At 50.2% G+C, this 13,835-nt stretch overlaps 1 protein-coding gene across 3 annotated transcripts in view; it reads left to right on the top strand.

Moving 5' to 3' along the window:
• PLEKHA2 (pleckstrin homology domain containing A2) overlaps positions 1–13,835 on the top strand; it is a 63,990-nt gene that overhangs the window by 31,800 nt on the left and 18,355 nt on the right. For all 3 annotated transcript variants that reach the window (XM_027529762.1, XM_027529764.1, XM_027529763.1), the window contains exons 3-5: positions 316–372; positions 7,225–7,273; positions 8,631–8,728. In XM_027529762.1, the coding sequence (XP_027385563.1) occupies positions 316–372; positions 7,225–7,273; positions 8,631–8,728 (204 nt within the window). The remainder of the gene's footprint in view (positions 1–315; positions 373–7,224; positions 7,274–8,630; positions 8,729–13,835) is intronic.

Raw genomic sequence — 13,835 nt, forward strand, 5'->3', positions numbered from 1 at the left:
TCCTGGAGAATCCCATGGACAGAGGAGCTTGGCAGGCTACAGCCCTTGAGGTTGCAAAGAGTTGGACACGACTGAAGGGACAGCACGCACGTCTGTATAATTGAATCACTTTGTTGTACACCTGAAACGAATACAACATTGTTCATCAGCTGTACTCCAAAATAAAATCAAAAGCTAAAAAAAAAAGTAAGTGACTAGTCAAGATTGCAAACCCAGAAAGTGGCATCAACAGAATGAGACTCTCAGCCTTCCGTAGTCCTGTATCCACTGCCTCGCATAGCATCCTTCTTCAAATGCAAAACCCATGTCTTTCAGAACCTGGCAATTGGGGCAGGAGCTGTCGGATCTTTGCAGCTGACCTACATCTCGAAGGTAATGTCGGCCTGGAGCTCTGGGACTTCATGGTTTGTAAGTAGGTATAGTATCTAAACTAGAGGAAGCACACACCTTGGGCAGCAGCTCCTGGGGGTGTTGCTGGGCTATGATGTGCTCCCCATGTGCCCGTGGAAGCCTTTAACTGACCGGGGCCGGGTGGCCTGTGGCAGCAGGTTCTTGGAGGGTGGTCTTGCAGCCTCTCACTTCTGGGACCCCTCAGTCAGTGATACTGCCATCTCCTGCAAAGGTGGGATGGGAGGTGGGTGGGCAAAGACTGGGACGTGATCTTTTTTTTTAACTGGGACCAAAAGGAACACAACCACAACAGCAAAAAACCCAGTGACTGTAAAGGATTCTCTCAAAGTGTATGGTTCGACTGGCATGGCTCAGAAAGCGTTGGGGCGGCACTGAAAGCTTATCCATGGGCGGGACCGGATCACTGTGGAGGGGAGCCTGGGAGGGCCCCAACCACTCAGCAGCCAGAGAACAGCTGAACGGGCTGGCAGGCCAGCCGACAGCCCATCCCCTGGTCCAGTCTGCACAGAAGAGGCGAGAGCAACCCCTCTTCTGGGCTGAGACCTGGGTGGGGCCTGGGGGGCTCCAAGTGGATGGTGCCCACTCGTAGCTGCTGAATTCAGCTTTGTGTAGTGGCTCCTCCTTGGAGCAGGCACCGGCACTGACCTGTGATGCAGCAGTGATAAAAAAAAAGGCCAGGGGATTTAGAGCCTTGCTAGAAAGAGGAACTGTTTGTCCAGCAAGGAGAGCCAAGTGGCCCCCAGCCAGCACCGAGGTTCTGGAAGGCCCTCACTCAGCCCTCTTGGGGACCTCGGCTTCCTTGTCCACATTCTCCCCTCCTCAGGGGATGGGGCTCTGATCTGAGTGGCTCCTGTCCATCTCATAATAAGCTTTGGGGGTCCTTGGGCAGCCCTCCCATCTCAGCTGGGCCAAAGGGGAAGGCAACTGCAGGGGTTGCAGGTGGGAGTCCAGCAGAGGAGACTGGGTGCAGGGCAGTGTTTGGGAGCCTTAGAGCGAGGAGGGAAGGACCGGGAGAGGGGAAGGGCTTAGGAAAGCAGGCAATTTGCATGCTTTGTGGTCAGAATGTGGCTGGCTCCCGGAGGCCCCTCCGGCCAGGGCCCTGGGCCCTCCCCTCTCCTGTCCTGTCCTGTCCTGTCTTGCTGTGAGCTCATTAGGTCATTTCACTAGGAGGTTGGAAGAGAGAGAATTCAGAGAGCAGGGAGCAGAGAACCCCAAGATTAATGAAACTCTAAACCATCTCCCATTTGAGAGGGTTTTTTTTTTTTTTTTTTCTCCTTCCTGATGTGAGAAGAGGGACTACAGTCTCTTGCAGAATCGTGATTTATAAATGCAGCTCGGATGAGGGTTTCTCGAATTCTCGGCTTGGGAGGCTGCTTCCTTTAGCAGGAGGGACCTGCCTTGTACCCTCTGTGGAGGGGAGAGGCAGGCGGGGATGGGTTTTGCAAAACGCACAGCTGCCAATGGGTCAGGTTTCTCGGAGAGGAGAGCCTTGAACTGCTTGCTGCCTGACCCAGTGCCAGAAAGCAGGGGTTTTCCCAGAAAAAAAAAAAAAAAAAAACATTTAGCCTGTGCTGGTATCAAATTCGGCATTCCAGGTTATTTCTTGTTAACCCCTAGGTGTCCCGTCCCCGAGGAACCTGTTGCACCAGCAGCGGCAGCCTGGCCGTAGTGCGTGTGGCCTCCGCTAAGGGTGCTCGTCCTTGTGGGCTGGTGTTGGGAACATCCATCTTCAGAGAGGCTAACACAGAGGAAGCTTCTGCAGTTGATGTCGCAGCAGCAGGGCCAGTTCTCAGGCCAACTAGAAAAAGATGGATGCTGGCCTTTGACTCCACCCACCTCCCTGCTTTGTTTGCGGGTCCTCCTCTTCCACACAGCCAGCTCCACCTCTGTTAATGGGAGTCCTGGCCTGACCCTTGAGGCCAACCAAACTGAAACGTGGGAGTCAGGAGCAGAGAAAGCTTTACTGCAAGGCCATGCAAGGAGATGAGGTGGCTCACGGCCTTCAGGAGTCTCAAGCTCCCTGAAGGGTTTCAGCAAAGCGTTATTAAGGGCAGATGAGAGGGTTGAGGGCCTCAGGGTGCACGTTTCTCTGACGGGCTGATGGTGTCGTGGGAATTCATGTTAGTGGTCGACCTCGGGCTTCAGGAGACATAGGACCACGTACTCAAGGTCATCTAGTCCTTCCTCCGTTTGCTGCTGCTTGTTGGGGGGATGGGGTTCACATCTGCAAAACAACTCAGGAAATTTTCATCAGATACTATTATCTGGGTACCTCAGAGGGGAGCTCAAGCAGAGGATACAGGGAGGGGGGTGGGGCGGGGAGGCTTTGTCTGCGGAAGGCCCCATAAGGTCCTGTTCACTTAACACTTCCAGCTTGTGGCCTGGCTCTCTGTTAATTGCAACAAAGACCTTCTTGGAACAGGGCTCACTCCTGGCTTTTGACGGGCAGGGGTGGGCAGGGTCATGGATCCTTAGGAAAGTCTGATGAGAAGCGTGGATTCATGTCCTGGGTAAATCACGTGTGTGTGCACACACCCTCATTTCTCCTGTGCCTCCAGGGCTCACTGACCCCTGGAAGCTGGTTCAGAGGCTCCAGCTTCGAGCCTGCTATGATTCTGGGTGGGTGAGTGCCTCTTCCCCGGGTCTTGATGCTGCCTTGTGGGGCAGGGTCTCCCTGGGCAGCACCGAGGCTCCAAGGCCTTTGGCTGCTGCTGCTGCTGCTGCTGTTGCTGGAGGGGCCCCAGCTCTACTTCCGGCTCAGGGGAGCCAGGGTGGGGCGGGCTCGCAGTGCCCCGGTGCCCCATGGCTTTGCTGCTCCTGTGGTCTGTGCAGGATCTGATAAGAGCGAGTTCCTGAGCGTCTGTTGGGCTGGGGGGGCAGGGGGCGGCCTCGCCTGTGTCACTCTGCGGGTGACCTGTGCTCCGTCCCTGCCTCACCTCCCCTGCCCCCCGACCTCTCCCTGCCTCCTCACCTAGGACCCACCGGTCAACCACTGCTGTGCAGCGACTTACTTGTGGCCAGAGTCAGCCCATCCACCGCGCCACTTCTTCAAGAGCCTTTCTGCTCCTTCACCACGTGTGAAGGAGCTGCGTGGGCTGGCCTAGTCAGCAGCAGGTGGTGTGGTGGGGGCAGTGGTGCTATCCCTCCCAGGAGGTGGGGGTCTTGCCCCCCATCACTGGGATCTGGGGGGAGGCCAGAGCTATACTCCTCCAGAGTGAGTGAGACCCCCCTCTCAGCCCCCACCTTGGCCTTTCTTTCTGAGGGCATAGCAGCCAATAGATGGGACTTGCTTTGTTGTTGTTGTTGTTGTTTTTGGCCACACCAAGGCATGTGGAATCTTAGTTCTCCAACCAGGGATCAAACCCATGCCCCCTGTATTGGAAGCCTGGAGTCTTAACCACTGGACCACCAGGGAAGTCCCTGTATTTTCTTCGTCATTCCAGGACTGTAAGAAGGAGTGTAGTTGCCTCCCCTCTGGCTTTGCCACTCTTGGGGCTGATCAGAGATGTTGAGGGTCTTACCCTTGCTAAACAACCCATCAGGGTTGACCTAGAAGTAGCGTCCTGTTAATTCAGCAAGAGCTGCTTGGCCAGGTAATCCTTCTGTGGTCACCACGAAGCAGATTACAGGTGTGCAGGCGTGTAATCACACGTACTCCCAACTGAACACTGGATAAACATGTAAAAGCAAATGGAAAGCCAAGTGATCTCTTTGAAAGCTTTGACTTCCGGTAATGAGCGCGTTTCCCTCGGATGGGCTGGTAATGAGCTGTGGTCAGAGTGGACTGTTTGTCTCCCAGCCGGGGTGAAAGTGTGAGGAAGGCATGGAGGGCCAAGGTAGTTCTGCGAGGGTCAGGGTCATACAGGAACCAAGGGTGGGGCACACAGGAGCTCTGAGCTTGAGGACCTGCAAGAACACGGGTGCTGAGGGAGGAAGCCCGTGCGTCACCGACAGATCAGAACATCAGATGCAAACAGGAGGGAAACACACAGTGTGGCTCAGGTTGAACTCTGGGGTCTGCATCCCAGGAGAACAAGATGGCACGGGGGCCAGGGCTTGTTCGCAGGGCTCTGGCGCACAGATGCTAAATAGGCAAGGGGATTTTCATCCTCTTTGAAGGCAGATATGCGGGCTCACCTTTGTCTAAATCTTCATCATCTGGGAGATGATTTAAAGACTTTCTTAGGCTCTCTAGCGTACACCTCACATCATGGTAAACATCAGAATGACTCCACTTCCCTCATTGACTGTAATTGTTTGGCTGTGAGATATTTGAAAGGATTTTCATCATTTTCCTTTTTGAAATGATTTGACTGTGAGTAACTCAATTTATGATTGGCTTTAATTTCTCAGCTATCGTCTTGCACATCCAGGGATTCTCGTGAACCAAGAAAATCAAAGCTGCTGATTATTTTTTAATGTTGTGCGGTTTTTGTGAATGTTTAATTAGAATGTGAATGAAGTTGGCTTAATGCGACATCTTGTAGGCATGTTGATGAGGTTGGTGTAACGTCATATAGACATTCAGTTGAATAGTTATTACTATTGAGTGTGCCATATTCATTTTATGTGTTGGAGGCCAGGTCTCAGACATGTTTTGGGGCCCGGAGAAGCTCACAAGGCCCTTAGCATTTTGTCCGTCATGCCAAGCATGAAAAGTGAAAGTTAGTCACACAGTCATGTCCAACTCTTTACGATCCCATGGACCGTAGCCCACCAGGCTCCTCCGTCCATGGGATTCTCCAGGCAAGAGTACTGGAGTGGGTTGCCATTTCCTTCTCCAGGGGATCTTCCCAACCCAGGGATCAATCCTGGGTCTCCTGCATTGCAGGCAGATTCTTTACCATCTGAGTACTAGGGAAGCCCCTCATGCCCAGCATAGCATGGCTTGTATTGGCACGTGGAGTGGGTGTAAACAGCCTCTCCTTGGTTGAGCAGCTTCTGCATGATAAGGTGGGTTAAGTGCTTCACCTGCGCTGTCACATTTAATCCTCTCCATGGCCCTGTGAGAGCATGATTTATTATTACTGTTTGATGGACTAGGAAATGGTGAGACAGCTGGGACACCTGGGATGGGGGCCCTGGTGCTCTGGCACCAAAGCCCAGGCTGTGCCGCCTGTCCTTCCTTTGATCTTTTATAGGCTGCCGCCTCGGTTCCCATCTTGAGTGTTCTGGGCAGTATTAATTTGGGTTGTTGAGAAATCTGGGCCAGGTCTGTAGAAAGAACTTAGAGCCAAGAGGGAGAATTCAGTCACCCTGGTGTGTCAGCTTGGTGTGTGAGTCACAATCAGATCCTGAGCCACTGTGAGCCATGATGAGACCTTAATTTTTTTTTTTTTAATGTTGGGTCTTTCCCTCTTGTTTTTATTTTATTTTATTTGCCTGCACTCGGGTCCTTTAGTTGTGGCAGGGCAGGATTTTTTCCAGGTGGCTCAGTAGTCAAGAATCCACCTGCCAATGCAGGAGACACAGGAGACATGGGATCGATCCCTGGGTTGGGAAGATCCCCTGGAAGAGGAAATGGCAACCCATTCCAGTATTCTTGTCTGGGAAATCTCATGGACAGAGGAGCCTGGCGGGCTACAGTCCAAGGGGTCGAAAAGAGTCGGACACGACTGGGCACACGCACACTATAGGAACTCTCAGTTGTGAGTTCATTTGGGATCTAGTTCCCCGACTAGGGGTGGAACCTGGGTCCCATGCATTAGGAGTGCAGGGTCTTAGCTACTGGATCACCAGGGAAGTCCTAAAAACCTTAATTTTGACTCCAAAGTTTTCTTTAGCTCTTGGCTTCTAATGAGCTTCCTGTTAAAGCTAGAACCACTCCAGGAGCCCCTGGGCGAGAGCAAGTTGGACAATGCCCCAGAAATGTGGGAATGGTGTACATGAGTGGATGATAGCCACATGTGAATATTGGTTCCCAGCCTCGGTCCTGGGGGAAGGGGCTGTCCCCTTAGAAATCCCAGGACCAGTGGTGGAGGCCTGCTCCAGGGAGGTTCAGCCTTCATCAAGGGCAGTCATCTAATTCCATATGATGGAATATGCTTTCCTTTCCTTGTTCAGTGTATTTGAACTCAAATGAGACAGGCTCACAACAGTCACAGAATCAGAACATACATGTGGGGCAGGCTTGAAAAGGCAGGATGACACAGCAGGAGGTAGAAAAAGTCCCGCTTTCTTATGCCCTTGCCTTCAATATGGGATGTGCCCTGATCCCGTCAGCTGCTCTCTGGGCAGGTGGGAAGTGCTTATTTTCATGGTGAAGCAGTCAGGGTAAAGATAAGGGAAATTGATCTGTGTGTCTCAGTGCAGTGAGTGACCCACCTTTCTGTGGGCTCTGTTTGAAATCTGGGTATTTGTGACAATTCCACCTCTGATTCACAGAACTGTTTAGGGGAGGAGGTTTGGTGGTTGGGAGAGGAGTAGGGTCTTGCTAATGTGAAAGGTACATATATTTGTGGTCCAAAGAGAATTTTCTCAGCACTTAGCGGCTTGTGAGCATTTTTGAAGATTCAACACAGACATCAAGATAGCGGTTATCTCTGAGGGGTGGGGCTGGGATTCTATCTACCAGAGAGGGGCACAGAAGGCTTCTAAGAAATAGGATCGACAGTGGGTGATTTCTTAATCTGGATGATGAGTGCAAGGTTTCCACTCAGCCATTAGTTTTTAAAATGCTCTCATATGTTTTTGTATACTCTTCTTTTTGTATCGAGTCCCCTAATGTATAAAGTTTTGAAGGAAAAAACAACACAGCTTTACAACACTGTTGGAAACACACTCACGTTTCTTTTCTTTTTTCATCTGATTTAGGTGAGCATAGCCACCCCAAAGCAGAAACCCAAAACTCCGTTTTGCTTCGGTAAGTCCTGAGCAGAGGATGGGTTTTCTGAACACTCCTCCAGCAGCTTCCTCTTTTGCGTGGAGACGGTCCTGTGATCGATCACATGTGACTTGTACCGTGTGTGTGTGAGGGACCGCTGTCCCAGCCATATCCCTGGGTGTCACATGATCTTCCTTTCCCTGGTCTCCCTGCGAAGATTGTTAATAACATAAGATGGAGGCACAGGCGCCCATGATGTCTCAGTTCTCCTGGCTCTCTGCAGGGCAGGGTGCCAGGTATCTACCGGAAGTCTTAAGGAACCTTTAACTCAGAGCAGAGGAATGGTACAGAGACTTGAGGGAACTAGGGAATGTTCTACTGAAAGTCTTACTGCCAATGAATGATGGCTGGGGGTGTCCCAGGAAGCAGAGCCGCTCAGTGGATGCAGGTCACTGAAGCATCAGTATTTAACTGGCTTCTACTGCCTTGTCGGTGCTGTACTAAGTGCTATGAGCAGAAGCTAACAAATAGCTTCTGTTTTATGTCTGGGGTGTAAGCGCCGCGAAGGCAGGGATGCTCCCCGGCTTTGTCACTGGTATATCCCCAGCACTTAGCGTGTGCTTCCTGGCACAAAGCGGTTGCTCAGTAAATATTCTCTGAAGGAATGAGGGGATGAACTCACCCGATGCTCACCTCCTCCAGTTCTAGCTTATTTTTGCCAGGAGAGTAACATGGTCATTTAAGCTGTCCTCTTTTCCCACTCAGGTTGGTTCAAACTTCTTTGCACACTTTCTCCCACTTCCTTCAACTATCATTGCCAAGCTCAAAAATCGGACTCTCAGATTTTGTGGTCAGCAGATCTAAAAAGAAAAAAAAAAAAAAGAAGAAGAAGAAGAACCCAGAAGTAAATTGTTGACCTCATAGAGTGCTGGGGAAGGACCAGGTTGAAAATGGGGTCTCAAAGTCACAGACTTGAACCCAGGCAACCTTAGTTCCATGTCTCAACCACAGACAAGACCCCTAACCCGGGTCAGTTCAGCTAGTGGAAACCAGGAGCATGGGGGCCAAGCTTGCATGTGTATTATGACTGTCCAGCGTTCAGCACCTTGGAAAAGCTGTCCAGGCGTGTGTCTGGTGGATGGTGAATGAGCCGCCTTTCTGCACAGCAGCACACCAAGGCCATTAGTGTTGTCTTGTGGCCAATGGAGTAATAATCCACATTTTTTTTTGAGATTGAGGGTGCTCTGCTTCCCAGATACTCCCAGGTGACTTTGCACCATGCGGAACATCTTGGTCTCTTTGGCGGGAATCCTCTGCCCTGCTACACCAAACATCTTAGTTCTGGTGTGTGTGTTCTGACCTGGATTCTTCTCTCTTCGTCCCATACCTTTTGCAGTCATCAACGCCCTCTCGCAGAGGTATTTTCTTCAAGCCAACGACCAGAAAGATCTGAAGGACTGGGTGGAAGCCTTGAACCAAGCCAGCAAAATCACTGTACGTATGATCCTTCTCCTTTCCGGTGAGAGTCTTTCTGCAGTTGGCACGTTTCGGGTGGGGAGTGGCCCGGATGGCGACGGGGACTTTCTCAGGACCTGTTCCGGACCGGTTCCCCTACTTCTTCGTACACCTTGGCCAACTAGCCGCAAGTTGAGCTGAGAGCCTGAGTCTGAATCAGGTTCGAGGGGAAGTTTATGGGGTGTCCCCGCTGTGCTTCCTGGGAGGGCTCCCAGGCGGTCGTGGTTTGGGTCATTCTGGGATGCTGATTCAGAATGTGGTGGGATTGGAAAATGGAGTGCTGACTCTGAGAAACAGATTAGAGGAAACTCACATGAGGGGGGAAGTCGGAACTTTTTCCTGGCTTGGGGGAGACTCTTCTGACTTTAAGAGGCCACCTGGGGACCAGTCCAGGCCGTCCACTGACCTGTCCTGGGAAATCCTAACATTTATAAGCACCAGTTTGCTGGCTGTTCTATGAGGACTCTTGTTTTCCTTGACTTGGCTAACGAAGAACTCCTTTCTTCTTCCTTAGAAATACAGAAAAAGAAAGGGAGGTGGGTTGGAATAAGGAGAAGGGAAAACTGTTTCAGGGAAAAAAACTAGACCTTTAACCAATAATATAGGCCAACTTCTGGCATGTAAGCCACACTTTGCTGAAAAGCTTGATTTTCTGATATCTTCAGAAGTGCTAGCATTCTAGTGACTTCCAGTAAAAATCAGTATGTGCTGGGGAAGATTATTCTCCCCAGTACCTCAGGGTTCCCGTGAATAATTTCATAGAAGAAACCTGTACACTTATCCAGCACTTGTGATGCTGCCTCTGAGCAGAGTACAATTCAGTCATCGATGTGGTTTTGCTTGTTGGCTCATTTTTCTGATAAACCTTGGTAAGGCAGTGAAAAGAGAGGGGAATGGTGGGGGTCTGTGAAGGCGGGTAACTGCTAACTCAGGCACGTCTGCTACCCACACGCTGTGTGTGTCTGCAGAATGCTGACTTTATTAAAGGTTTTCTTTGTTCATGTTGGAGTCTTCACCCTTCTGGGTCTTCCACACTGTGGGGAGTTTCTTTCAGTGTCTAATATTTTCTTCTCATTCAGTGTTCTCTCTCTCTTTTTTTTTTTTTTAAGTTTTTTTTTTTTTTTTGATGTGGATGATTTTTAAAAGTCTTTATTGAATTTGTTATAGTATTGCTCCTGTTTTATGTTTTGGTTCTTTGGCTGCAAGGCATGTGGGATCTTAGCTTGGGAAGCTAAGATCCAGTCGTACCCCCTGCATTGGAAGGTGAGGTCTTAAGCACTGAACCACCAGGGAAGACCCCAGGGTGTCCTCTCTTGGACCTGCCTGCTGAACTGGACTACACAGACTGGGAGGCAGCGGGGGGCCTCTTTTTCCTGCTTTTGTGCCTTGAGCGTGGAGTTGCTCCAAGCGGCTAGTTCCACGCCCTCTTTCTGCCTGCTGGGATGGCCCAGCCTCTGCAGGGCTCCATAACCTCTAGGGTCCCCCTGACTTGCCTCTGCTCTATTTATACCTCTCTTCACTCCTCCTGCCAAAGATCCTGTGGGACAGAAGGAAGAGGAGGGGTACCTGACTTCCTCATTACGGGCAAATTTCTCTTAGTGCACCTCGTGTGCAAAGTGAAGCATCTTGGGGACAGGGGATGCAGAGATGAAAGACACAGACCCTGTGTCCAGCGGGGCTTCCTCACCGGCCACACTGTTCACACCCTGTATCCAGCGGGGCTTTCTCACCGGCCACACTGTTCACCCTTCACATCACTCCTGTAAGGCGGCTGCTTTCACTGCCATTTTTATGATGAGGAAAACGGAAATCAGAGTCTTGCCCTAAGTCTGCTAAGTCTCTTCAGTAGTGTCCAACTCTGTGCAACCCCATAGACAGTAGGCAGCCCACCAGGCTCCCCCGTCCCTGGGATTCTCCAGGCAAGAACACTGGAGTGGGTTTCCATTTTCTTCTCCAATGCATGAAAGTGAAAAGTGAAAGTGAAGTCGTTCAGTCGTGTCCGACTCTTCACGACCCCATGGACTGCAGCCTACCAGGCTCCTCCATCCATGGGATTTTCCAGGCAAGAGTTCTGGAGTGGGTTGCCATTGCCCTAAGTCTGGAGTTTGCTAAATGACAGAGCTGAGATTCAAGCCTAGGACCTTCTGACTTCTGAGACCTGGAAGGGTTTATAAAAATATGAAAAACAAGCAGCAGATGTAAAAGAAGTTAGATGACATACCACTTTCACATTCATGGCTTCTTGTTAGCCTCATGAAAACCTCAAGTAGGGAGGGCAGGAGTGATCATCTGGTTTATAAACGAGGCAGTGGAAATGTCTGGAGATCAGAGTGACCTGCCCAGGTTCAGGAGCCAGTAACCACAGATCACTGGTCACTGAGTGCTAGGTCACTGAGTCCTTATGATTGAAGATAACGGTCAGCATATGGTATTCAGCCAAAAGTGCAGACGGCAAGGGGGAAAGGGGTGGAGTGAATTGGGAGACTGGGATTGACATGTACACTACCATGTATAAAATAGATAACTAATGAGAACCTACTGTATAGCACAGGGGGCTCTATTCAGTGCCCTGCGGTGACCTAAATAGGGAGGAAATGCAATAAAGAGGAGATATCTGTGTACAGATAGCTGACTCACTTTGCCGTACAGTAGAAACTAACACAACATTGTAAAGCAACCATATACTCCAATAAACATTTTTTAGAAAATAAAGAATTGGGTTTGCTCAGAGTAGTAGTATTCCTGTATTAGTTTCCTAAGGGCTGTTGCAAAAGGTGGATTGCTTAGAGTAACAGAAATGTATTCTCCCACAGTCCTGAGAAGTCTGACATCAGGGTGTCGGCAAGGCCCTCCATGTACCCGTTGAAGGCTCAAGGGGAGAATACTTCCCTGCCCTTTCTAGCCCTCAGAGGCTTCCCTGGTTTGTTCTGCATCCCTCCACTTCTGCCTCCGTCACTGTGGGGCCTGCTTGTCTGTATGGCCCCTCCTCTTAGGAAGACGTGAGTCATTGCACTTAAGTGAAGTGAAGTGAAGTCGCTCAGTCGTGTCCGACTCTTTGTGACCCCATGGACTGTAGCCCACCAGGCTCCTCCATCCATGGAATTTTCTAGGCAAGAGTACTGGAGTGGGTTGCCATTTCCTTCTCCAGGGGATCTTCCCGACCCTTTGTACTTAGGACCCACCCTAAGCCAGCATCAGTTCAGTTCAGTTGCTCAGTCGTGTCCGTCTCTGTGACCCCATGGACTGCAGCACGCCAGGCCTCCCTGTCCATCACCAACTCCCAGAGTTCACTCAAACTCACGTCCATTGAGGTGGTGATGCCATCCAAACATCTCATCCTCTGTTGTCCCCTTCTCCTCCCACCCTCAATCTTTCCCAGCATCAGGGGCTTTTCAAATGAGTCAGCTCATAGGGAGACATTATTCAACTCACTACATTTTTTCGAAAGGGTTAAAAACTGGACAGTGAAATTATAGCATACTTTCCCCTATCACAGTTAGACTATTCCTCATAGTCTTGCCCTGCCTGTGGGAAGAGAGTCCTTGCAAATTTCATTTCCTGTTGCAAATGGAACCCTGTGAATCTCCTCCATCAGGGCACCCTTCACCAGAGAGGGGACGGGATGGTGGAAGAGGGGCCTGTTTCACTGGGATCTTGGGAGACAGACAAGCCAAGAGGATGTCCTTGTTTTCAAGACCTGGTACATGGTTATTGGTGAGTTTGTTCTCTGCAGGCTGATTCACGGTCAGGAAGTGTAAGCTGTTTTGGAGAGCCAGGCAATTGGTCAGAGGGAGCCGATGATGCAGGGGTGTGAGCAGTGATAACCAGCAGTTCTCTGGGTGGGCTGACGGGTCGAGAGGCAACACGACAACCAAGCTGCCAGGGGTCCTTTCCCGGCCGTCGTGAACTCTGAAAGGCTACTCCCCTCCTCCTTAGCTGGGTTTCAGGAATTCATTGGTAGTGGTTTTTAGCAGTGGCGATGACTTTTAACGAGCTTTTGTTTACCTCATATGTGAAATAGAGAAACAGATGCCTGGCTGGTAAAGTGGCCTGAGATGAGTAGTAATGCAGAAAGAGAGGAGTACTTCCTCCGCCTGGCACTGAGTAGAGGCCCAAAGCAACTGTTGTCTCAGAAGGAAAAGAGAGGGGGTGTTTCTGGCCTCATCTGGAGAGGTGGTGGGCAGAGGTCACCCTTCTTCCTGTCCTCTTTCTGGGGCCCCAGTTTTGATCACGATGGTCTTACTCCTTTGAATTAGATACATAGGGGTGTGGTCCTTCATTCCCATCCTTAGCAGGCAGAGTTAGTTCTCCTATGGCCCTGAGCTGTGAACTCCCCCCACCCCACTTCCTGGCTTACAGTAGTTTTTGAAAATTAATTAGGCTGCTCCAGGTCATGTATTGATGTGAGAGTTGGACTATAAAGAAAGCTTGAGCGCTGAAAAATTGATGCTTTTGAACTATGGTGTTGGAGAGGATGCTTGAGAGTCCCTTGGACTGCAAGGAGATCCAACCAGTCCATCCTAAAGGAGATCAGTCCTGAGTATTCACTGGAAGGACTGATGATGAAGCTGAAACTCCAATACTTTGGCCACCTGATGCGAAGAACTGACTCATTGGAAAAGACTCTGGTGCTGGGAAAGATTGAAGGCAGGAGGAGAAGGGGACGACAGGATGAGATGGTTGGATGGCATCACCGACTCAATGGACATGAATTTTAGTAAACTCTGGGAGTTGGTGATGGACAGGGAGGCCTGACATGCTTCAGTCCATGGGATCGCAAAGAGTTGGACATGACTGAGCGACTGAACTGACTGGGATCTTAGTTGCAGCATGTGGGATCTAGTTTCCTGACCAGGAATCGAATCCAGGCCCCCTGTATTGGGAGTGTGGAATCTTAGTCACTGGAGCACCAGGGAAGTCTTGCAATAGTGTTTTTGTTTTTCTTTTTTAAACTTTTTTTTTTTTTTTGTTTTACAGTTTTTAAAGGTTACTTTCCATTTAAATGATTACAAAGTATTGGCTATATTTCCCATGTTGTATAATATATCCTTGAGCTGTGAGCTCTTGAAAGATCTGGATTCTTAGG

This window comes from Bos indicus x Bos taurus, chromosome 27 (genome assembly GCF_003369695.1).
Source record: "Bos indicus x Bos taurus breed Angus x Brahman F1 hybrid chromosome 27, Bos_hybrid_MaternalHap_v2.0, whole genome shotgun sequence".
Taxonomy (NCBI): Eukaryota; Metazoa; Chordata; class Mammalia; order Artiodactyla; family Bovidae; genus Bos; species Bos indicus x Bos taurus.